Raw genomic sequence first — 26,773 nt, 5'->3', positions numbered from 1 at the left:
GGCTGTATGCTTGTTTGCCACCTTTGCCATATAAAAAAAAAAATAGTATTATCCATACTTAGTACTACATTATAAGTGATGGTACTACTCTAAGTAGTACATCTATTACGGGGAGGGGATTGTTAATAATGGGGATTAGCAGACCCATTGCTAGTAATATACCCTATCGGGTCCACCTCTACATGATTGCCCATGGAAACAATTGTGTTTGATAATTATTAAATTCATCACAACAGGCCATCCTCATCATTTCATCCTTCATTAGTCCCCTACTATAAATATATATACTGATAGCATAGGCTGAGTTTCTATTTCATTTTCACACATTTAAAAAAAATTCATGAGTGATTGAGCTATTAAAACTCCGAGGGGTAACAAACAAATTAATTTTAACATTTATAAAATTAGTAAAAATAACAAGTTATATGTATGAATGATGATGACATTGATAGTATAGAATTTCAAAATGACCTCACCTTTGAAACATGTTAGTTTAATCACAATCTTACTAAAATAATAAAATTATAAAAAAAAAAAAACTATGTCTGTACATTGAGATATTTAAGAAAACTTTATGTAAGGGTCTTGATAAGACCAATAGATGCCAAAACAATAAGAAAAATTCTCTGTTGGTTTGTCTGTCTATAGGTTTGTTCCTGCATTATGTAGAAACTAAGCAACACATGGTGGGGTATCATGAGCAAAACAATATACTCTGTTATGCTGTTATGTACTGCTCATGTCTATCGGCGACGTTTGCCACTTTCTATCAGGTGGGCCGTCAGTTTGTTTGCCATTCTATGTTTCATAAAAAAAAAAAAAACTAGTGCATCAAATTGAAATCAATTTTCACAATTGTATTTCCAAAAGTCTATCTTAAAATCTGGAAATGTATTGGTTTTCATGCTTCTAAAATCTGCATGTATGAAGTAGCAGGCAAAATGCTAATATAATGTTATTTGCATTAACGATTATCTGTATTATAAACACTATTGTTTATATTGTAATTATTGTTGGCATGTGTCTAATAAATATTTCTTTATTTTTTCTTTGTTGGTTTGAACATGTTCTATGTATTGTATTTCTTATTTATAATTTATTGAATACACTATTTATATGTAAAAAAAAAAAACAATGTCAATGGAAAGTGAATATACCAATATGAGCTTAAATCTACTAGAGTTCTCTTCCAGCACACCCAAGTTGGAAAGGGGCATCAATGTCAGCAAATAAAGCAATATTATGTATGCCCTTATTATAATTATCTCTTATTTTATTCCATAATATGGTTGGTAGTTAAGATTTCAACTTCACTTATGGACTCTGTTGGGCACAGCTGGTAGGAGAGAAGACTACCCTTTTTTCACTTTAGAAACAGTTTAAGCATTTTTACAATATTATCCAGTCATGCAAATTGTTTCATAATAAGTATGTATTTTCTGTATTCATACTGTTATTAGTATTATATAGTCATTTAATATATTTTACAGTTTATAATGATTCATATTCATATTGTAGAAGTAATTAATAAATAGTTTAATAACAAAATTACTCTGCTCATTCCAAAGGTTGCCCAGAAAAGATCACTCTTAGTGATAAGGCCACCCATTGTTTTAACAGTATAATATTTTCTGGTAATTGTTTATATTTGTAGTCAGTTTACTGTTGTAATCTTATGGAGAAAACAAAAAAAGAGTAGATACTCTTTTTTGTTTGTTGACAGACAGATGTCTATCTGCTTTTTTCTGTTAGCTGGGTAATGCCATTGGCATAAATATTTGTTTGAGACTAGATGATATGAGTATTTGTTTGTTCACCACCCCTATTCACTGACAAAACAAAGGGGATTAGTCTTTGAATTGAGAAAAGATATTGGTGTAGTGATTTGCAATCTAGTCACAAGACCAATGCAGTACAAGTTAAAAACTAACTGGTAAAAAAAATAATTTCAAATAACTTATGAACATTATAGATGTTCTCCATAATTTATGGTGAAGAGAACATGTCTCTATAACTCATGATGAATATAAAAGATTATTTCTTACATGAAACACTTGTGTGATTATTTTGAGTTAGACAAGGATTGTCATAAATTAAACCTAAAAATAAATATTATACTCTATGTAAATTTAACACTGACAAATATTTATATATGTTTATAACCTGTTTTTTATATAACGAAAAACCAATTATTAAACAATCTTATTAATGTGTCTTCAGCAAAAAAAAACCTATTATGTAATTTAGTTGTTTAAAAAAAATTGAAATTTAATATTAATTGATTATATATTAACTTTTTGTCTTATTTTCATAAAAAGACATGATAACATTATTTACAATCTTTTTCAAATATATAAAAAATTAAACAAAATATAATAATTTAAATATTAATTTTAATAAATATTATTTATTCAAAATATTTTTATGTTTATAGTAATAGTACAAATAATAGTGTATTAATAGTACAAATAGATAAAAAGTATTTATACAATTTAACAAGTGATAAACTTAAAAAAAAAAATTTAAACTGAGAGTAGAAGTTGAAACTAAACTAATACTTTTGTGGGCAATGACACCATTTCATTGATAATGCATTCATGTGGGACATGATTGCATACAAACATACAATACAAACATACATGTACATTGTATTAGTTATCACCAGTAAAACAATTTCTACGTTATCTAGCAGTCTCCCAGCATACTATTGTTAATGAAACTCGAATAATAATTAAGAGTTTTAAATAATTATGACAACTTTCTCCCTATTACAATACAGAGAATTCTAGTTTCGTTTGTTATAATTATGAATTAAAATTATATTACGTATTATAATATAACATGTTACTCACGTCGTACGGTGCATTTTTTTCGGCGATTGAGCTTCTATCATTATCTGAAACGTGAAAAATTTGACAAAGTAAGGAATTGGGTTACACTGCACTTGGATTTGTAGGACACATTTTGAAGCGATTATAAAGTGGGAATCTTTAAAATTGCATTACTGATTATTAGATACTGATATGCACTACCATCGTCATCCGTTTCAGTCGGTGCTGTGGCGTTTTCCGTCTTTCTAGATGCGGAACTATCCATTACTTCGATATGGTCCGTGTCGCCTGAAGCCATTTTTGTTTTCTAGTTACACCCCCTATTTTGAAGTCTTTATAATAAATGTATACACAATATTAATTCTCATGGCTCACATAACACTTGCATCACGAACACAACGATTCACTATAATTTAATTAGAAGAAATCAATTAGTTTACGCGAAAATGCTGTACCGAAGCATCCGTCTGACACGACCGTTCATAGTAACTGTGTTGCTGTAATGAAAAATAGCGATAAACAATATTTTTTGATTGAGAATATTGGAGAACCCATAGATTATTATTTTCTATATTGAGAGGATTTTCTAATTAAAAAAAAAAACCAAATCGCTAATATCAAATAGTACAATAATTATAATGTATAACCATAAAGCTTAAGAAAAATAGATTTTACACCATTGCTTAAAAGTTTCACCTTTTTGAAAATGTTTTGTATCACCATAACTTTTAAATACATAAATATATTTGGACGTATGGAGTACAAACCATTAGAATACTTATATTATGCCAGAAGACAGTAGCTATATATTCTTTTAAATAGTTTTTTGCAGGTAGAGACAGGTTTTCGTCTTGTCTTCGAAGTATAAGTAATTAATAATACTGTGAAGGTTTGTAAGGATGTAATTTTTGTTCTTAGTGATAGTAAGACATGTTTAGAAAACAAATATTACTACTAACATGTAATACTACTATATTTAGTTGACAACATGTTAGTACTATTACTTATTAATTAAAGTGTTATTACTTGCTATTGAGCATCAAGCGTCATCTGTGATTGGCATCAATTCAATCAATCAATTCTTCATTTAATTTTTCTAAATCTATCTTTAAAATAAAAAATTTAATCTCAAAGGAATTCTTTATTTTAAGGCCCAACATGAACTAATTTTTTTACAAATTTAAGTTATTATTATTATTATAATTTAGATATATAAAAGTTCATTAAACATTAATGGCGTGAAATAATAAAGTTAAAAGATTGGTTTAGAAAAATAGCACCTTAGAATTGGTCCTATTAACTTTTACCGAACAATTATTAAAAAAAATTATAGATTTTTCAATGGCAACACAGTTCTGCGAAACGCCATGTTTATTTCTTTTCCGTCATATTGTTGGTTGCCGCGGTAAGATTTTTAAGGTTATTTCTTATCGTAGCGTCTTTTCAATTATCTACAGTAATTGGTGTTTATGTGTATGAATTGACTGGATAATATTTCTTAATAATTTCAACTGAATCGTTATGAAATTTTAGTATCCGGCTCTTCGCGGCAGTGGACTCGACATTAATAAAACATTTTGCATTGACTAGCGGTATTCCGTCGTAATGGGTAAAAAAGTCAGAGAATACAAGTCGGGCGATTTTATTTTCGCCAAAGTAAAAGGCTATCCAGCATGGCCGGCACGGGTGAGTGGATTATTTTCGTATTTATATATTTTCCAACAAACGCCAGCAGTATTTTCTTATAGGACGGAGCGCGGGAAGACATGTTGCAGGACGCTTTTGTGTCTTTACAGCGCTTAGAATAACTTATCAATATACGTTCAATGTTTACATAATCGCATTTTGACAGTATATTGTAAAGACATCACTTTGATTTTAACATTAAATTAAGATACAAAATGTTCAAACTGAATACTATTATTAATGCTTAAGATTTATTTATACAATTCAATGAATTACTACGCTGTTGTGCGTGGTCTCTAATTATTTACAAAATGTACATTTTACATAAAAATCTTTTTACTATAGTTTTAAATATCTAACATTAATTTTATATTAAAAAAATCATAACCTAATTTTACCCAATTTGCATGTAAATATTTTGTCTTAATGATTAATATTCACTATTTTATGTGGCACATTTAGTTAATAATGTTGACATATCTTTTCAATAGATTTCAAAACGAAGGAGGTTCTCTATTCGGTCATATTTTTTTTTTTGTATGTTACTTTTATTTGAAAAAATATTTTTTTATCTCAAAGGTTATATTTATAGGTCCTATAGAAGATTAATCAAAATTAATTCGAAAGTTTACTTTTTAAATTTAAATATTAACATAATCTGTGTAAATAACAATTTAGTAAATTGTTGAAGAAAATTATTGTGTTAAAATTATAATGAATTAATATTTTTTTGAAATATATATTAAAAAGCAGGGATAAGATATAAACTTTGGGAACCTATGTCAAATGAGAAGCAAAAATGAACCCTCTTATTAATAAAAATTTTAAACATCTCATAAATCAATTTTAGCTATTGAGATAGTTTGTCCTTTTAACTAAATTCTTAATTTGAATCAAAGGGACAATATAGTCTAATATTTAAAATAGGTTTGAAGAAGGAATTTAATAAAATTAGTTTGTTGTGTTATATAATTGAAGTTTGTGTTCAATAAAAAAAAAAAAAATTACTTCAGTCAGGGCAAAATTAATAATTTTCATTTTAAATCCAGTTATTTAGTTTTAAAATCTAAACTACTGAATTGATTTTGATATAATTTCTATAAAAAAAAAAAATGGTGAAAGTGTTTCTTTTCATTTAAAAAAAGAATTTTCCAGATCGGTTTGTAATTGATGGAGTTATAAGATGACAAACACAAAAAAAAAATGTCACCGAATTGAAACCCTCCTTATTATTGAAGTTGGTTGAAAATTTGAACTGTGTACAGTAAAGGCTTTATTATAAATATATTAATGTACTTGTTTCAGGTGCAAAGAATGAATGGAAAGAGATATTTTGTGTATTTCTATGGCACCGGAGAGACGTAAGTTGCTTTTCTTAATCCTGATGCTCTAATTTTTAAGCAAGAACCAAAATAAAAAGGAGATTGAACATTTTTGATTCTATACTGTGTGATTGTGTTGTAGGGGTGGGTAATATACAGCAATAACTATATATTTTAGTTATAATATCTATATATTGGCCTAATAAGGAATATGTTAATTGTTATTATCTAATATCGAAATTAACAACCTGATCGAAATTAATAGAGTGAAGAGAAATGAATATAGATATCCAACCGTGATGTGGGTGATATTTAATGTGTGAAAACATTTATTAATATATATATTATTAGTAAATGTTTTAGACACTTTGAGAATGCTTTGTCTGATGCTGTTGTTTTGTTTGAATCTGAGTAGTTTTACACCTAACTTTAATATTATAATAAATATATATATATATATATATCTTACTGATGGTGCAATATACTGTTTAAATTTAATATTATTCATTATGTTGCACTGTCAGTTATATTTTTTGTTATTTCTGTCTACAGTCCACTGGTAGATAATGAAATATGATTTTAAGTCCTCCATTTATACTTTCTAGGTGTAATTAAAGTTTAATAAATAAATAAATGAAATTACATTTCCCGTTTCCAGTGCAAATTTACCACCGAACATGATATTTGATTATGCGGAGAACAAAGACAAGTTCCTCACTAAGACAGTGAAGCGTCGCGACTTCAATGATGGTGTGAAGCAGATCGAGTATGACTTCGCTAACAACGTACCCTTGGAGGACGTCATCGGAGTGCCTCTCGAGGTAAGTCGATATTTTTAATGGAATGGTAATCCTGCTTGCATTAACGGTATGCGCTGGTGGCAGGTCAGGCAGGTCAGTTAGCCCATTGTGATGAATAACCTGAATTCAGCATGATGATTTCCAGGTTTGCTAGCAATGGGGCTGATAATCCAAATTATTAACAATCCCTTAGTTGGTATAAAAACTAGCCTATATTCTTCTCCATACTATATAGTACGTGAATACCAAATTTCATAGTGATTGGTTAAGTCGTTAAGGTGCTATAAGGTAACAAACAAACTTACTTTCACATTTATAATATTAAAAAAGATGTAGAAATCTTCAGGGTTTTTTTTAATGGATGATAATGAAATGGTAATCCCACCCGCGCTATCGGTATAAACTGGCGGGGCACCAGTGAAGGATGATAGGTGAGTATGAAGTAGGTCAGTTAGCCCATCGTGACGAATTCAACAAGAATTGTTTACGATGGTTTCCATGGGAACCACGTGGAGGTTGACCCAATAAGGCATACGAGGTTTGTCCGGAAAGTACGTATAAAAGTTTTTTAAAAATTTTATTTTACAATTATTCAGGTAAATCCATTTTATCCCCTTCAAAGTACTCCCCTGTGACATAATGCACTTGTGCCAACGCCGTTTCCACTGTGAGAAGGCTCCTTGAAAGTCCTCTGGTTGTAGGTTTCTCAGCTGCCCCGTCGTAGCTTTTTTTATCTCATTTATGTCCCCCAAATGCCGCCCCCGAAGTACCAATTTGGTTTTTGGGAACAAGAAGAAGTCACACGGGGCCAAATCCGGCGAATAGTGGGGGTGTTCGGTCACCGTAATGGAATTTTTACTCAAAAACTCACGGACAACAAGAGAGGTGTGGGCAGGGGCATTGTCGTGGTGAAGAATCCAACGCCCCTCTCGCGCCAATTCTGGACGAACTCGTGCCACACGAGCTTTGAGGCGTCTGAGCACATCGACGTAGAATTTTCCATCAACTCTATGGCCTGGAGGGACGAATTCTTGATGGACAATCCCCCGAACATCGAAAAAAACAATCAACATTGTCTTGACATTTGAGCGGGATTTTCTTGATTTTTTTGTTCGTGGTTCCCCGGATGTTTTCCACTCTTTGCTTTGGGATTTTAATTCGACATCAAATTCGTAGAACCAAGACTCATCTCCAGTGATGACTCGGTTCAAAAAGTCACCATTCTCTTCGGCTTCCAACCAGTCCTCACAGCAAGCAACTCTTCGTGATTTTTGATCCGGGGACAAAAGCTTGGGAACGATCTTGGCGCAAATTTTTTTCATTTGAAGTTCGTTTCTTAGAATTTCGTGGACCACGGTTTTGCCCAAATTAAGCTCTTCAGCCACCTGTCTGACCGTTAAACGACGGTCCCCATTAACACAAGTTCGAATTCTTTCCACGTTTTCGTCGGAATGTGAAGTGGAAGGACGTCCTGAACGTGGGTCATCTTGAACGCTTTCTCGGCCCTCTCTGAATCTTTTTAGCCACTTGTGGACGGTTGGTTCCTTCACAGCATCATCCCCATAAACTGTTCTGAGATCGGCAAAAATTTCACGGCCATTCTTGCCGAGTTTCGAGAGAAACTTGATTACGACGCGCTGCTCTTCAACGGAAGCGGGCTCCATGCCGACGGGGTTTCGTTAAGAGGTAACTTCACAGATGGCGTGACAAGCCAGTTCGCACCGCACGGCGGTCAGACCAGAACTGAAGCATTGTTAGGGACATAAGGAAGGGGTCCTGCGCTTACCTGGCCTCCCCACTCCTCTTTCTCGCATTCCAGAACACTTTTATACGAACTTTCCGGACAGACCTCGTATTGCTAGCAATGGGGCTGTCAAACTTAATTGCTAACAATCCCTTTCCCCCCAAATCTTCAGGGTTGGAAGTTTATTTACATTTGAACGGTTGCATTTGCTAAGTAGTGGTAAAGTGAATAAATATGTCTTTTATGTTGACTAGGCACCAGCAGACACTACCGCTAACGACACCGGGAATGACACAGCCAATGACACCATGGACGACTCCGTGGCCGACACCACATCGGCCGACGACACCGTTGCTGATGAAGTAAGTTCATTATTTATTTATTTACAGCAAATACAGATCGTATTTAGTGATAGCGTTCAGGATGCAATCTGGTCATGTTCTACTCAACAAACTTTATCATCTTATAGGAATGAAACAATCGCCAAATTGTATGTATTGTGATAAAATGGAAGACCTACATTTACTGGTTGAATGTGGCAGGAATTGTAACCTAAAAACAGCGAATTCTGGGTGATATGCCATTGTATAACGGTAATATCAATCTAATACTGAGTTAATCTGGCAGTCGCAATGCAAAATGGCTATATCTGTGGGTAAAGGTGTCCCTGACGAGCTGACGGACTGATTTTCAGACATTCCCTATTAGGCTGGCATTGTCACTCAGGTGTACTAAAACTTCAACAAATATTTGATAAAAAAAAAAAAAAAAAATTTATTTATTTAAGCTTTAATGCACAGTGAAACTATTTACATATGGCGGACTTAACACCGAACGGTGTTCTCTACCAGTCTATTGGGCTAACCGATAAATATGTAGGTGGTACATTCATGAATTGAGGAAATATAAAAAGTAATACTTAATATATTATAAACATATAATTAGACTAAATATAATAAATAAATATATTGATGATGAATGTGGTAAAAGCGAAAGAGATTTGTTTGAATCGAAGCATTTGGCGTTCCATTGTTTCTGTCTACCCTAATGGGAGACAGACGTGACAGATATGTATGTATGTATGTTTAAATAAATATATACATGCATAAATAAATACTTAAATATTATTATAATGAACAATTAACTGTATTAGAAGAGCAAATGAAACAATGGTTTGTTTTATTTATTTGCTCCTGTGCTTTTGGGGTGGATTTATATATATATATATATATATATATATATATATATATATATATATATATATATATATATATATATATATATATATATATATAAATATATAAATACAGTATATATATATATATATATATATATATATATTCAACAATAAGTTAATAACAATGTTAGCAAAGGCGAACTTATCTCTAAAAGAGATTTCCAGTCAACCTAACGCAGTGGCGTAGGAAGTAGTGAATGGGCAGTAGTAGTGCAAGACAGAAATTAAAATAAATATTTACATTTACATTTTTTCTACATAGTGTAAAACTAAAGCCCTTTTCCGCCGTTTGTATGCTTAGATCTTTTTACACTACGCAATGGATTATGTTGTTTTATGATTGTTTTAGTTTGAAAGTACATAACATACATATGTATGTAAGTACATAACACCTTAGTCCTCAGAAATGGCAACGCTCGAAGGGTGTCATGGGCAATACACACTTATGTCCATGTTACTGTTCATGTCTATAGGCGATGGTAACCATTTTTCATCAAGTGTGCCATCAGTTTGTTTGCCATTTAAAAGTTGTATAGTAAAATTTCGATTTTTCTCTCTATATCCAAGTGTGTCTCACAAAATTACAACTACAAAAATTTGGATAATTCCATTAAATACAATTTAAAGATATAATTGTGTATGGAAAGAGTCCAGTACATTAAAGAGTCTTTCAACCAAAATTCCCACTATAAGACCAGTGTGAATTTGCCGAGGAGTCTCACATTTCAGTTTACTGTTAACCTTTCTCTGCATGATTTTTTTTATTGGTGAAATTAATGAAGGTGATATAATTCATGTTCAAAATTAAAGGGAAAACGGTTAAAAAATTAAATTTGACAGCTATGTTTTTTTTTTTCTTCAATGGACATAAAAATGTATCCAGACACGATCAACTTAAAGTGTATATAATTTTTGGGCATTCAATGTTGTGATGGAAATTTCCACCATTATGCAAAGAAGGGTTAAATTTTTGTCACTTTTGATTTATCACTCAGTGCCATCTAGTTCCAAAATAAGCATCTCATTAGAGTACATTGCATTTTGTTTTTTTTTGAATTTTTTTTTTAATTACACTTGTAATTAGATCGAAAGGGCTCGACTAGTTTACATTACATTTGCTTATTATTATTATATTATAATAAAATTATATATATCTTATTACATTTGCTTTAAATTGGTGCAGGCTATAATTTTATTTTATACTACTATAGTGGTAACCAAGCATACGGCCCGTCTGTTGGTAAACGGGGTTACTATAGCCTATGGACGCATATAACACTATAACAATAATCTAGTGCTCATAGTGCCAGCTCTGCTTAGTCTAGAACAGGGGTCCCCAAACTTATTTTGTCTACAGCCCACTTTGAGAATAAATTATTTTTTTAGCGCCCCCATTTTTTCACCTGCTTAAAAACCACTATTACTTCAAATTACAAATCACCCTCCAAGCCTCTACACAACGCCATAATATTTTTCTGGGTCCCCCGCCCCCTTCAGACCTGCAGCGCCCACAAGGTGGCGTTATCGCCCACTTTGGGAAAGGCTGGTCTAGAACTAGATGGCGCTGTGCGTTGTGATCAGTGGTGTTTATTTATGTGTTGCAGAGTATAGCCAACACGACACAGAACGATGGCGGAGTTGAGGACTCGGATGAGACTGGCGCGTTGGTTATCGATGAAAGCAATAAGGAAAAGGTAGCATTAAAAATATATATATATATATATATATATATATATATATATATATATATATATATATATATATATATATATATAGGATAGATATTCCTTCTTTTTTACGAAGCGATTCACAACACTTTTATCTCCCCTGTAAGTTCGTACATACATATCTGTCAGCCCCGTTTCTCATTAGGGTAGGCAGAAACAATATAATGCCAAATGCTTGGATTCGAACATGTTTTTCTGTTTTCAATTTTTTTTTATGGGTAAAGTGAGACGTTTGAATTTTTAGTGACCAAAATAACTTGCTATAATTGGCCAAACGTGCAATTGCCAAGTCATTATAATCTATCTATATTTATAATAAATCTGTAGAGAGGTCAATTCTGTACATGAAATATTTCTATAATATTCATATTTCCAAAATAACTATCAGGCGGTGATTAGTGATCGATACTGATGCCAAAAATGCAATCAGTAAAATTTTTGTCTGTCTGTCTGTTCGTTATAGAAACAAAAACTACTCGACAGATATTAACGAAACTTGGTACAATTATTCTTCATACTCCTGGGCAGGTTATAGTATATTTTTCATCATGCTACGATCAATAGGAGCAGAACAGTGAAGGGAAATATTGGGGAAACGGGAGAAGTTACTCCATTCTTAAGCTTCCGTCGCGTGTGCAGCTTTTAATGGCCACTTTTTGAAAAAATGTAGAAATGTTCACCCGTGCGACGCCGGGACGGGCCGCTAGTTATTATATAAATAAATATGTCTAATATTGATAGGTTATTGATTAAATGAACAATTTATAACAAACTCGTTGAGTAACCGCTTCCATAGACACTGACTTAAATAACAGACTTGCTACTACATGAGATCTCACAACTTTTTGTAGTAAAAGTACTATGTTACAAGAGTTGGCATTTTTTTTTACATTTACAATTAAAGAGAAAAATATTTATTGCCAGAATATTATATATAAGAAGTGTCTCATTTTAAGCAAAAGAATTTGGCTCAGCCAATGCTGTGAATGTCCCAGTGCAATGTGTACAGCTGCACAGTGCTGGTTTTTTTATATTTTATATTATTATTTTATTAAATTTTATCCTTTTGATGCCATTATTGTTCTCTAGAAGGGAAGAAAATCAAATGCAAAACCAGCCACACCTGCCAAGCCGATGAAAGAGCCGAAAACTCCACGCGGCAAAGCCAAGAAGGACGAGGCTAAAGAAGAAGACAGAGAAGAGGAGAAGAAAGAGGAGGAAATTGTGAGCAGAAGCGGAAGGAAAATACGACCTAAGAGGTATATATATGTATTTATTTTTTTTTTTTATTAGAAAAATTCAAAATTACAGAAAATTATTAGCATTCAGAAATCAATCAGGTTTATATTAATGTTAAATCCCTAGTGACTATTTCAAGTTGTATTAATATTATGTGGTTTCTTTTTTATTTATAGCTTTCTTTCAATACAATTTAAAGGAAAGATAGCCAAATTATTATATATATATATATATATATAGTAAATATTATAGAAATTTAGTTTTATGATTTTAAGATAGGCCAGTTAATTTTCGTTTTGTAAAATAATAAGTATTTTAATTCCGTTATATTTAATATCAGGTATTCTAAAAATACTTAATTTTCGAGTGGGACGTACACTTTCTAGTGACAATATGAAATAAGCATTCAAATCTCAATTTGCTATTCCTTCCTTCAGTGAGACACTCACGTGAAATGTTACTTTTGAGTCATGACTCATAAATAAATACGTATGTGTACATAATATATAATACAACCATGGTTCCTAGAGAACAGGGGACATATCATCACCGCAGAACATAGGCCTCTCCCTAGTTGCGGATTTTGCTAGTAGTTGCTATGCTTGGCAATTGCAGTTTGACTTTTGGTGATGTTTTAAGAGGGTGTTTGCTGCTGTCCATCTCTATACCATAAATTTCCTTAGTCGTCTCATACGACACCTACGAGAAAGGAAGGGGGGGCTTATTCTATGACGGGACACTATATACTTGTGTACCGTACTTTAAAAAAAAATTAAAACAACCTCTTTTGGAAGTCACTTCAAAAGAAAAAATTGATAAATTCAGAACCTTTTTAGTAGTTGTTAAAATAAGTGGTAACTTTCCAGGTACATAGACGAACAAACAGAAGAGAACGCTACATTGCCGTCGCCGGCGCCTAAGAAACGTCGGGGCGCGTCGCCGCCTTTGGAGAAGGAGAAAGAAAAGGTGGAACCTACAAAAGAGAAGTCCGTCGAAAAGGTTTTCAAGCAGTATCATACTATTTCACAGGTAAGCTATTTGGTACATACTTTATAAATTTACATAGATATTAGATAAGACTGGCTGTACAATATTTGCACGTAATCGTTGAATTATTGAACGCAACTGTCACGTGACAGTTGCTATGTGTCAACACAGGTCAGATTCTATATTTTAATTATTACTCTATGGTTGTTGTTGTCGTACAGTCGAGCAGCTATATGCTCAGGAATGGCAACGCATGGGGGGTATCATGGGCGAAACAGTATACTCTGTTATGTCCATGGTACTGTTTGTCATTCTAAGTTGTTTAAAACAAAAATATGCCGACTAATTTATGTAGAACTGTGTATTTCTAAATACACAGTTAAAAGGTTACACCAGGAACACAAGATTTCGTTATCTAATTCTTTATGTGGCTGTGCTACACTGCCATTTGCTTTAAATCGGTGCAGATTACGTTTAATTGGAAATGTTTTTATTTATTTATTTTTATGAGTATAATATACATACATAACTGTCACGCCTGTCTCCCATTAGTCATTCTTCAAACAGTTGTTTAAAACAAAAATATTTGCCGATCATTATTTTGATTCAAAAACTTAATATATGTTTGGAATGGCTTCAAATAATTTAAGATTGGGTACTATTTTAGTAACATTTTTGATAAATTTTCTTTTTGTACACGGGCAATCTGTAAGTAAAATCTTTTAAGATAAAAACAAAATAATAATTTCGAAGTCAGTTTATAACTAACAAAGTTATGACGTAACTAATATAAATACAGTAAAATTGAGAATCTTTTCGTAGTCGGGTAAAAAGAAGGAGACACGCAATCAAGTTTTATTTATTTTAATGTTAGTTACCTTATAATTGCGTCACTTATGAACTGATTTGGAAAATTATTTTATTAACTTTAAGAATAAAATATTAAATTAATAAAAAAAGAAGACAAATGAAGAAGAATTTTCCAAATCGGGTCATAAATGACGGAGTTATAAGTTATAACAATTGTAAAAAAATACATTCGAACTTTTTAAATCATGTACCTCTTTTGTTTGATGTCGGTTAAAAATGTCATTAGAATCGGTTGATCGGTTTTAGGTTAGTATGATAAATATTTTGAACAATTTTGGGTTTTTATATATCAAAATTACTTGTTACAGTCCGAATTGGAGGACTTGAAGGAACCATACAAACAAGGTAAGTAGTTGAACATATTTTTTTACAAATTAAAAGGAATTAAAGTAATCCCTTTTATTTAAAAAAAAAAAAAACATAATTTATTTATATTTTATTTCAATAGGTATACATTACAGAGAATTAACAATGTTATAATAATTTATACAGTATAATAATGTTTTGTTCAAGATAACTCTCCAAAAATATGCGTACACAGCATGATCAAAACATGAACACACAGCTAAACTAGTATGTAAACACAATATAATTTATACAACAAAAAATGAAGAATGAGTAATTAAAGAATATATCGCCGTAAAAAAATATCAAGTCCATAAAAAAGACCAAAATTTACATAAAAATAATTTATTTAATCAGTGCATTAAGCAGTGTAAACAATTCCTTTGTTTTTTTTTTTTCTTAAAGTTATGAACATTAAAAATGCAACGTTCCAAATTTAAAATTTACAATACCGCGTAAATGTATATAAAAAAAATAAAGTTTTACTAAATTGTTTATAGAAAGATGGACGGCGTATTAAACACGAATCTATTTTCGGAAGATATTTATAATGAGTATAATGATAATTTCGCATTAGAAAAATGTATAGACATATTTGAAAATGAGTTTACAGCAACAGAGACATCTGTTCTCAATAATAATAATTCTGCAGGTAATTTAAAATACTAAATTTAAATGACACAGTGTACAATTGTTTTTTTTTATTAGTATCATTTAATAATTATTTATATTAAAATGCTTATTTATTTATTTATTTATATATGTGTACAAGGTATACATAATGCTAAAATTATTCTTTCTCTTGAATGCGTTAGAATATTAGTAATAATTAATATACGTACACATTAAAATTTACAAGCATTAATTTACAAGCTTTTGTACCACATTTTATTGGTCAATAAACTTTAAAAAAATAAGAGTTCTAAAATGAAACGACAAACGAAATAAGTTCTTTAAATTCCCGTTGTCTATTTATAGAGGTGGGTAAAATTTAGTTTGTGGGATTTGACGTGAAAATAGACATACACAGATATCTTTTAATAAATAATAGATAATTTTAATATTCATTTATAACTTTTACAGTAAAAAATAATTCACATACTAATGATATAGAAATATCAAAACATACAACTGAAGTGACTACCAAAGAACTAAAAAGAACAGTACCGACTTTTGGTAAGAAACAAAACACAAAAACCAAGAAGGTCAACGAGAAAGCCGTTCTGAAGCCAAAAAAATTTATTGCTCCTATTAAAACTGATAATAATTTTGAAAATAAAATTGATAACGCGTCTGCAATAGACACAAGTAATATAGAAATATTTTCAAATTTAGAACATAATAAAATAAAGACTATTGGTCAAATTAATAATGTATCAGAATTCACTTACCAATCCATTCTTAAGCCAAACAATACGCAATTATATCAAGAACCTTCGACGAACGTACAAAGCTTTAATACTAACAATAATGACCAAATAGCATTGGATTTTAATCCAAAATGTTCAGAAACAACAAGTAATAAGACATTGGGGGGTTTGATTTCCGGATCGCTAAATATATTGAATGACGTGGACCTCGCAATGTCACAAAATAGTGACAATGCATGCGTTACTTTGTCACAAAGTCGCGCCGAATCTTTCTCTTCAGTGGTATCTTTAAAGAAAACATACAAAGACTTAGATGTTAATAGTTTCGAAATGAAAAATGTATCTTGTAATATTCAAAAGGGATTTATCAATATTGATTGTAATTCTGCAATTGAAAATACTAATTTAAAAATGCTGAGAGATCCAAAGGATCCAGAGCCTAGGAGATACCATAAAATCCCCACGGGAGAGGACTTTATCAATTTATTTCCTAATATCGAAATTTTAAAAGTAAAACCTGTAGCTATGTCGACGGAATTCGGTGATATGGGGTTCAAAATTAAATATTCTGAATATATAAAGACACACCCCATAGAAAATTGTGAATCCAAAGAAGACAAAGACACTTATGCGAAAATATTAGAATTATATCCAGAGGAAAATAGAGTTTTAATTGATAATCTCAAAAAATGAATTTACTCTCTATTTATTGTAATAGATAATAAATATAATTTTTGTTAATGTTTTGTTTATTTTAATCTATTTCAGTAACTACCAACAGGAGGTTTGCAATTCGTTCGTATTTTTTTTTTATAATATTTAGAATAATTTAGAATGGCATACAAGTTGTTAACCCAATGGTAAGTGGTAACTGTCGCCATGGTACTCCTCATGTCTATAGGCGACGGTTACCACTTTCCATCAGGTTGGCCGTCAGCTTGTTTGTCATTCTAAGTTGTATAAAAAAAAAAAAACATGAATAGTACCATGGATATAACAGAATACAATATTATGTTCATGGTACATGGTAGAACTCGAATGCTAATTATAGTTACAGTTACCCATTCAAATGTGAAACTACTTGTTCCTTGTACCATGCTAATTTGAAAAGTGCAACTGTCGACTTTCTCGCGGGTTCTTCTCAGCAGATAACAACATTCCGAATTTAACAGTACATTTATAAAAATTGACGATTTAAAATAGCGTGTAAACAAGTCTCATTTGAATAAAGATTTTAAGAGAAACGGGTAAATAATTGAAACGCTTGATATTGTAGTACTCTTTTATCTCTTAAACATTCGTAAGAAAAATATAAAGATTATGACAGAAATGTAAAAACAAAAGAAGATAAAAAATCAATTGAAACATATAATAGGCGTGTTATGATGGCCAGTATTATGCCACAGATTATTCTACTTTGTAGTCTATGGACGGCTGCAACATCAGATGTGTCACGCTCGATTTGCCGACCCTGAAGAGACCATAATACACTTTTTTTGTACCCCAAACTGTAGTCTCCATTCAGGGAGCTCATTCCACAGTCTCATGTTTTATTTATATATTATTTTTTGCAATTGTTTACACAGAGGACGTTGAAAAGGACAACATACTGATCGCGTACCTGCCCACCGGTCAATATGTTGGTATAAAGCTGTTCCAATCGCGTCCCACATCTTTCAAGAACGAATCTGCAAGGTTGCAGTGGGATAAACAGGCCGCTTCTAACGCAGTCACTCTCAAATTGCAATTAGGTGAGTATAAATTATTTTGATAACTAATTTTTACCCGCGGCTTTGTTTATTTAGTTAGTTTTTTTCGTTTAGAGTTCGACTTCTAAATCTTAGTCCTCAGGTATAACGAAACATGAGTATTTTAGCTGACTTCAAAAAGAAGGAGGGTTCTCAATTCGATTGTATTTTTTTTTCTTTTTTATCTTACAACCCTATAATCGATTTGGAAAATTCTTTTTTTATCTGAAAGGATATATTTACAGATTGGTTCCATACAATTATAGTTGGCACTTTACATGAAATAAAAAAACTAATTTTGTTTTTTTTTTTCTTTTTGCAGAAAGAGGCCAAATAAAAGCTGAATCAATATTGGCGCAGCTGGTGATGGAGCTTAATCTCAGTGAAGAGGAGAAAGCCACACTGGACAAAGATAGAGAGACAGGTAAGCTACTCTTTCTCATACTATACTTTGTGCCTTACAGTATGACGTGAATGGCTGGTCACTAAAATGAGAGAAAAAAAAAATACTAAAATATAACTTAGGAGTACAAGATACTTAACTGTCAGAAAGTGCTTAGAGTGGCAAACAAGCTGATGGTCCACCTGATGGAAAGTGGTACCTGTCGCCTATAGACATGAGCAGTACCATGGCCATAACAGAGTATACTGTTTCGCCCATGATACTCCCCATGCGTTGCTATTCTTGAGTGGTCAGGTGTTATTCCTCTGTACCCTGTAAATTCACTGCCATATGTGGGATACCTTGGGCACCTCTGTCCCTTTCGTGTTTCTATCGTGAAGCAGTTGTGTTTGCATGGCTGTGTTTAGGTGTTTAAGATGAGATATGGCAGTGAAATTAAAGGGTACTGAGGCATAACAACATAATCCTTATAAATCTCAATGATCATGGGGTTTATAATGGTGGGCAGTGTATTTTTTGTTATGTCCATGGTGCTGTTCATGTCTACAGGTGATGGTTACCAGTTTCCATCATGTGGGCCGTCAGCTTGTCTACAATTCTAAGTCGTATAAAACCTTAACATTTTATATTAACCTCTCAACTGTGTCGCGTCCGCTCAGCGGACATATAGATAATAATGTCATATATACTGTTTTGTCTAAACTAGCTTGGCGATAAGCTTAAATTATTGTAAACAAACCACCTCTTGTCCCTAACGCCAAGAATGTACGTAAAATAATGAAATAGGAGGCCCACTTAAGTGTCAATTGAAGAGGGACTTTTTTGGTCCATGTTTATAAACAAGTGCTGTATAAAAAAAATTATTGGAACATAAGCTATTTTATTTTTATTTTATCAAGTATATAATATTGTACAAAAAATATATAATTTTACACCCATCAAGGTCTTAGTTTTTTAATAATTAAAAAATCAAAGATAATTTATAGGTGACCCCATTTTATTTCTCATAGAACAGTTGCAATGCAATTCAAGTCAAGTGTAGTGTAAGAAATTACATAAGGAATCTAAATGGAATATAAATCTAATCTGAATTTTGTATAATTGCAATTAGATTTCGGAAAAATCAGGTTTTTTAAATCTATACGCTAAAAGTACCTAGTCTGTGTAAAGTCCGCCCACGGGACGCCACGGATGTGGATTTTCCACCAATTTGCATGACACAGTTGAGAGGTTAGTTTGATTCCTGTTAAAATATTATTACATTTTAATAATAATAATAATAAATTTATTTGCATTAAATAGGGTAGGTATCGGTGGTCTTGTATTACATAAAGTTTCGTGCCTATTTAGCCATTACAGAATAGCATGCAAATGTCCCATTTTGATAGGAATTGATTAATTTAATTTATGCATCGACAACTATATTAGATATTTATCTATTCTTTCTTGAAAAATTCGTCAACAGAGTAAAAGCTTTTGCTAAGTAACCATTTACGTAATACAATTTGAAATTTATTTAATGGAAGTTCCTTTATATCCTTTGAGTAATATTATTATTCTCACATTTCTAGACGAGAAGAAGTCAAGGGTACAATTTTTGAAGACAGAAATGAAGTTAATAGAGTTGGACGCCAAGATAAAAACATGCCTGTGCCTGGAGAAGGCTGACACAGAGCTATGTCTCAAGTTATTGGACGAATTGATGGGTAATTAAGATCTACTTTAAGTAAACTGCCTTTTAAACATAAATTGCACACCTGTTTCTTAGAAAAATCACTTTTCCTTTAAATTTTATCTCTATTTGAGTCATACATTATTAGTTGCTGTTCGATTACAGTTAATTGTTTGATATAGTAATATTGTATGTATTTATTATATGTATATATTTCATTTACATATTATGTGTATGTTTATATTACTCTGAGTCCTCAGGAATGGCAACGCATGGGAGGTATCATGGGCGAAACAGTATACTCTGTTATGTCCATGGTACTGCTCATGTCTATAGGCGACGGTTACCACTTTCCATCAGGTGGGCCGTCAGCTTGTGTGCTATTTATGTCAGCAGTTGTTTAAATAATAAATATCTTTATAATATATGAATATATCAAGTATTGCTTTATTTGTCCTCTATTCAATAATGCACCGCCTACTTATTTCTCAGTTCGCCCAATGGTTGACTGGTAGAGAACACCGTCCGGTGTTAAGTCCGCCAAATGTACATAGAGTTTTATTATCCATTAAACTTTAAATAAATAATTAAATAAGTGTGTTAAAAATTACAAGATGGTAATTTACTAAACCCGAATAGACATTTGTCGGAATCTTTATTAAAGTATTTTAAAGTTCTGAGTCTGAGATTTACATGCAGTTTACCAGAGGGATACTTTGTACAAAAGTCGATTGCTTGGGTACCTCTGGCTCATTCGTGTTTCAACCGTAAAGCAGTTGTGTTTGCATAGCTGTGTTTCGGTTTGAAGGGTGGGATATGGCGTGAATTTACAGGGTACAGAGAAATAACACCTGAGTCCTCAGGAATGGTAACATATAGGGGTATCATGGACGAAACAGTATACTCTGTTATGTCCATGGTACTGCTCATGTTTATAGGCGTCGGTTACCACTTTCCATCAGGTGGGCCGTCAGCTTGTTTGCCATTCTAAGTTGTATAAAAAAAAAAAAGGTTTATCTGTGATTAAAAGTATGAGGTTATTAATAGAACAATTGAAAAAATTAAAAAAAAAAATCTAAAATTACGGTATTAATATTTATAAATCGCTAAAAAAATATTTTACAACTTTATTAAACTAGTTACAAAAATTATAAATACGGTAATATAATTATAGTAATACTAGCCATATGGTCCCGGCATAGAATGAGCCACACCTTCCTTTCCCGTGTCTTGTAAGAAGCGACTAAGGTAACTTAATAGTTGAGGGATAGACAGCAATATTCCTCTTTAAACATCGCCAAAGCGTAATTGCGGTTGCTAACACGCCTACTAAGCATGGCAACTACTGACAGAAAGAGATTTCTACAAAAATAAATGGTACACAAGCTATAAAAAACTGCATGTTTTTTTTTATGGTTGAAAATGGTATGGTAACCCCGCCTGCGCTAACGGGATACGCTGGCGGAGCACCAGTGAAGGGTGATAGATGAGAATGAAAACAGGCCAGTTAGCCCATCATGATGAATTCATCAGGAATTAACCGTGATAGTTTCCAGGGAGAGCCGCGAGGACGTCGACCTGGTTGGGTATATTGCTAGCAATGGGATACTCAGTCTCCATTACCAACAATCCCTTTCCCCCTCAAAAAAATTGCCTGTTAAAGCTTATAGTTTTAAAATATTAATTTATTTTTCTACCTCGTACGGGTACGAAGTCGCGGCGGATCTTTAGTATTCAATAAGATTAAAAAGTGAAAAATATCTTCTAGAACTAGACGTGAAACCCCTGATGCTGCTCAAACACCCGACGTGCCTGGAGACAGTCAAGCGCATGCGGGCGTACGTGGGGAATACGCCCTCGTGGGACCTCAGCGAGAGCGCCGCCCTCGTGTTCAGCAAGCAGGCGCACCGCATACGGAAACAGGCGGACACCCTGTATAAAAATATGAAGGTATGTCTATCTAACAACCGACTTCAAAAAAGGTGTTTTTTTTTTAAGTTTGATAAACTGATCAGTTATGAACCGATATGCTAAGTTATTATTTTTTATGAAAGAATATACTTACATATTGGTCCCATAGGAGTTTTATCAAAATCGGTTAAGCAGTTTAGTTTTTAAATAAAAATAACTTTTTCATTACTTCCCAATATCTTAATAAATACTTATGCCAATTCAATAATAAGTTTGATATATCTGTTACAGGAGCTATTCGTCACGCCCGAGGGTCTGTCTTTCTGGGAGTACTTCTCGGAGCGCGTCATACAGTTCAAGAAGGTGACGTCCAAGCTCAGCGCTGATGAATTGCTGGAGATGGTGCATGAGCCCTTAGGTATGAACGATTGATCAACCAACTTTAAATAAGTAGCATTTTCTAAATTCCATTGTATTTTTTTTTATTTTTGTTACTTCATAACTCAGTCGTTTATAAATTGGTTTGGGATTTTTTTTATACTATTATACACTTTTAAATTGATGTAGTAGAAATTTTATCAAAATCGGTTAAAATAAATAGCTTTGAAATCAATATAAATGTTGTCACAATTTAAGTTGAAGTTTGTTCACATTGGGGGTTGTCTTACACTGTGTTTGCCCTTCAACTTTCCATACCGGGGGGATAGGATTGTTTACTATACTCCCCATTACTATGGGGAGGTTAGTTACCATTGCTATCAATATACCCTATCAGGTTGACCTCCATGTGGTTCTCCCTGGAAACCAATGAACTATAATTAACTACTTGACTATACGAACTAGTGACTAATTTATAGTTGAATTCGTCCCGATGGGCTAACTGATGTGCCTCATCTTCATCTATCATCTTCCAGTGGTGCCCCGCCAGTGTATACCAATGGCGCAGGCGGGGTTACCAGTCCATTATCATTCATTAAAAAAACCTCTCATACTTGCCATCAATATTTGACTTCTAAATTCATACTAAATCATATTAATGCACTTTTAACAGAGATGTCCCTCCCAACGGCTCATACCATGAAGGCGGCGATAGACGCAGCAAACGAGGAAGACCAAAAGGACGGGGAAGAAGTTAATGATAAGAAAAAAGGCACACCAGGTAAGGTCATAGCTTCGATTCCCGACAGAACAAATATTGCTCTTTATTTTGTAACGTAAAATTTAATTGTTAAGGAATTAATTGTTAAATAAATAAAATAGAGTAAGAGTGGTCGACTTGACTAGACCCAAGATCTACTGTTGACTGACGAAACCCTGTGCCAACTACCAATCACATGCTTCTTAAAATCTCAAATGAATTGCATAGTTCAGTAAACAATTATGTAGTATTTTTTCTTTTATTTTATTAAAACGAAAAACATAAAAAAAAACTGAAAAATTGTTCTTAGTAACTACTTATTTATATTAGTGTGAGCATTGCGTCTGAGCATCTATCGCTAGATTAGCAAAATATTATATTTTTTTACTTGCCTTTTTTGGTTGGACTTATTGTGATTGATCGGTTGGCCATCCCTGACTTATATGATATATATATGTGTACAAAGTTTTATTATTCTAAAATTTTACATTAGTAGGATTAGCTATTCTCTCTTATATAGTTGTTATTCTTTCACAGTTAAACCAAAGAAAACGGCTAACAACGCCACACCGATAAAAACAGCAACCAAGCGGCAGTCATCCAGAAAATTACAACAAGAAGACAAAGATGTAAACACAAAGAAGGACACAAATACAAAAAAAGACACTGCAGATGAAGAGGAACCAGTTGAGAAAGCAGAGAATGCTAAAAATAATGACAAGGATGCTCAAAACACAGAAGAGAATAACAAAGACACGGAATCTATGGAAGTGGATAATGATAAAGAAACTACAGAAGTTGTCAACAGTATAAAAGAAAAAAGTGTAGATGACAAAGGCTCAAAAGAGAAGAACGCAAAGGAAAAGAATTCAGACGATAAAAGTACAAAAGAGAAAAAGAATTCAGAAGAAAAGGTTGTAAAAGAGAAGAAAGATAAAAATTCGGAAGATAAGAGTGCAAAAGATAAAAAAGAGAAGAATTCAGACGACAAGAGCACGAAAGAGAAAGTCGTTAAAGAGAAAACTCCAGATGAAAAAAGCACAAAAGAGAAAGAAAAGAGTCCCAGTCCAGCGGAAAAAGATAAAGAGAGTGAGGGTAAAGGTAAAGGTGACGAGGCGAAAGAAGATAAAGCAGAGTCAAAAGAGGAGAAAGATAAGGATCTAGGAGAGCCTAGAGCGAAGAGGTCGAGAGAGGTTAGTAATTCATTATGTACTGTTACATAGCCATGGATCAATTTTATATAGATAGAGTTTACAAATATTAAATTACAAGCAGTTGTGTTTGTATGGCTGTGTTTCGGTTTGAAGGGTGGGATATGGCGTTAATTTACAGGGTACAGAGGAATAACACCTGAGTCCTCTGGAATGGCAACGCATGGGGGTATCATGGGTGAAACAGTACACTCTGTTAAGTCCTTGGTACTGCTCATGTCTATAGGCGACGGTTACTACTTTCCATCAGGTGGGCCGTCAGCTTGTTTGCCATTCTAAGTTGTATAAAAAACAAAAACATATAATTATACCGTTATGATCTAACGGGAGTAAAATGTACGCAAATGTATAGAAACGCTTTAAATGCTCGTGCATGGACATTATTTCGATAAAAAATGAAATGTGTCTCATATATCTATAGAATACAATATATTCGATATAATATAAAATATTCAAATATATATGCATACATCAGGGCTGTCCAAATCAGTTAATCTTGGCCCAATGTAAACCATAAAATATATTGAAGGCATATAGAAAGTAACACTGCAGACAAACCGCAATGCAGTTTCGCGGCACTAAGAATATATATTGTCTATGTAACTGTTTACTTAAAATAAATAAAAAAAAAAAAAAAAAAACTTAATTTCTTTTAAGAAAAAAATTTTTACCTAATTAATCATTAGGAAATTTTCGTATTTGTATTAGATAAAGATCGTATCCCGTACGGACAAACGAAGTGTAGCACAATCTTCCACTAGATGGAGTGACTACCTTAAATGCATTGCAGGGAGTCAGTGGACGCAAGTGACTCAGGACCGTTTCTTATGGAAGTTTATGGAAGAGGCCTATGTTCAGCAGTGGACGAATAATGGCTGAGATGATGATGATGAAGATCGCATTGCCGGCCGCACAAATATAGACCACGGGCCGCATGTGATCTGCAGGCCGTGCTTTGGACAGCTCTGGCGTACATATTGCTCTCCTGTTATATCGTGACGGTAAAATTGAACGATATAATTCCGTAATACGATAAAGTATTATACAAGCTTGAAAGATTTCTTTCATTACTGTATTTATGCGAAGCAGTGTCTTATTGTTGATGTAAATATTTTTTTAGAGCAAGAAGACTGAACCCCCACCGCCGAGGTCGCCAGCAAAGAGAAAGGCAAAAGTTTAAAGTGTTGCCACCATTGAAAATTGGATATTTTTATACAGTGCGGTTGTAATTGTGTCACGAATGTCATTTGGACGAACGAATAGGTTTTGTTCTGTATAAATGAATGCTAATGATGTTTTAATAAATTATATTTAGTCCACTGCTGGACATTGCAAACAGATATAAGAAACAATTATCCTATATGTGGTATGGTAAAATTATAGCTACTTCTAACAGTAACAGGCGCTCGTCACTTCGAACAAAATAAGGATACATGTCTCGCTTTTTAACCCGATTAAAATCGCATTTTAAAAAGTGACTGCTCAGCCAGAAATAGATATATTTATACATATGTACGTATAAGCCAGTATCTTACAAGATGATGTGACAATTCTCGCAATACTTTTAACTTAATTTTAAACTTTCGCGTTGTTTACACGTTTAAATTTATTCGATATGGGATTTAATTTAAAAATAAAAATTAGGTATGTTGGTAATATTTACCTGAAATCGCGAATAATTCCTATCGTGTATTTAGATATGCTATACATACAAATCCTGGAAACATTATATTCCTTTCTTGTTAAAAAGTCATGTAGAAAAAGTTTATATTAGATACTATGCAACCAGTTTATTGAATTAAAAAAAATACTTAAGTTGCCGTGTTTTCTGTAATATTTGTCGATATTGATGTTTTGTATATTGTGAATAATTTTTTATTGAATATTAAAATATAATTAATTATTTCCACACGATTTAAACTAATAAAGTTAACTCACATTCGACAGCAGTGAAATTAATTAATTTGATTTTGTTGATACTTCCAGATGGTTGCATAGACTTCTTTTCGTGGAGTAGCAGTAAAATAAATGAAAAAAAAAATATCCAAAATATATCTACGTAATATTTAGCACGCCATTAAAACAATGTTAGTAAATATGTGATTCTATAATACTAATTGACATCTATTTCAACCATATTTATGCAAATTTATTTACCATATTTATTTATTATTATTATTGTAATAACATAACTTTAAAATGGCTGCGTCAACAAGATGGCGGACCACATTATAAAAAGTTTGATCTTATGCTACGCAATGCTCGTAATTGATTATTGAAATAAATAAAAAAATCTTTTTTTAGAAGTCAAATTATGCAGTCATATCCGCGGATTACATTTAGTAATACACACAATTTACTTTTTTATTAAAACATCATTAAGCAATGTTAACCTTCGATTTGACATACAAATGTATGTGAGGACTTTTTATGACGAAATTCAAAGTTGTAGTATAAATTTACTTGTTTTAGAACTATTAATATATATATATATATATATATATATATATATATATATATATATATATATAT

General features: G+C 32.3%; 2 protein-coding genes across 20 annotated transcripts in view; one reads left to right on the top strand and one right to left on the bottom strand.

Annotated features, from left to right (window-relative positions):
* Nucleotides 1-3,327, bottom strand: part of LOC113515266 (phosphatidylinositol 4-phosphate 5-kinase type-1 alpha-like) — a 74,816-nt gene extending 71,489 nt beyond the window's left edge. For all 14 annotated transcript variants that reach the window (XR_008253192.1, XM_052897991.1, XM_052897990.1 and 11 more), the window contains exons 1-2: nucleotides 3,033-3,327; nucleotides 2,853-2,896 (exon numbers count right to left, since the gene is read on the bottom strand). Coding sequence is in view for 13 of the 14 variants with exons in the window: in XM_052897991.1 (XP_052753951.1) it covers nucleotides 2,853-2,896; nucleotides 3,033-3,129 (141 nt within the window). In the remaining variant the exon portion in view is untranslated. The remainder of the gene's footprint in view (nucleotides 1-2,852; nucleotides 2,897-3,032) is intronic.
* Nucleotides 3,328-4,176: 849 nt separating this feature from the next.
* Nucleotides 4,177-26,738, top strand: LOC113515278 (PC4 and SFRS1-interacting protein). Of its 6 annotated transcripts, XM_026899440.3 has the most exons (17): nucleotides 4,177-4,236; nucleotides 4,365-4,517; nucleotides 5,823-5,878; nucleotides 6,498-6,660; nucleotides 8,638-8,745; nucleotides 11,225-11,314; nucleotides 12,437-12,606; nucleotides 13,453-13,615; nucleotides 14,752-14,788; nucleotides 17,745-17,909; nucleotides 18,229-18,330; nucleotides 19,881-20,015; nucleotides 21,750-21,931; nucleotides 22,184-22,310; nucleotides 22,944-23,051; nucleotides 23,568-24,223; nucleotides 25,362-26,738. In XM_026899440.3, exons 2-17 carry the CDS (start codon nucleotides 4,437-4,439, stop codon nucleotides 25,419-25,421), a joined length of 2,403 nt encoding a protein of 800 aa, XP_026755241.2. In that variant the 5' UTR covers nucleotides 4,177-4,236; nucleotides 4,365-4,436; the 3' UTR covers nucleotides 25,422-26,738. The 6 variants fall into 6 exon arrangements, with proteins under 6 accessions (XP_026755241.2, XP_026755243.2, XP_026755240.2 ...); XM_026899442.3 differs by lacking the exon at nucleotides 4,177-4,236 and having other exon boundaries at nucleotides 4,243-4,517; nucleotides 12,440-12,606; XM_026899439.3 differs by lacking the exon at nucleotides 4,177-4,236 and having other exon boundaries at nucleotides 4,243-4,517.
* The last annotated feature ends 35 nt before the right edge of the window (nucleotides 26,739-26,773 follow it).

Source organism: Galleria mellonella, unplaced genomic scaffold (genome assembly GCF_026898425.1).
Source record: "Galleria mellonella isolate WM207_F2 unplaced genomic scaffold, CSIRO_AGI_GalMel_v1 utg3966, whole genome shotgun sequence".
Classification (NCBI taxonomy): Eukaryota; Metazoa; Arthropoda; class Insecta; order Lepidoptera; family Pyralidae; genus Galleria; species Galleria mellonella.
The sequence above is the reverse complement of the archived record's forward strand: the minus strand, read 5'-3'. Positions and strand labels throughout refer to the sequence as shown.

Coding starts and splice junctions, on each gene's coding strand:
- LOC113515278 (XM_026899440.3), top strand. CDS start 4,437: ATGGGTAAAAAAGTCAGAGAATACAAGTCGGGCGATTTTATTTTCGCC. Junction 12,607..13,452: donor AGGAAAATACGACCTAAGAG/GTATATATATGT, acceptor GTAACTTTCCAG/GTACATAGACGAACAAACAG. Junction 14,789..17,744: donor GAAGGAACCATACAAACAAG/GTAAGTAGTTGA, acceptor TTGTTTACACAG/AGGACGTTGAAAAGGACAAC.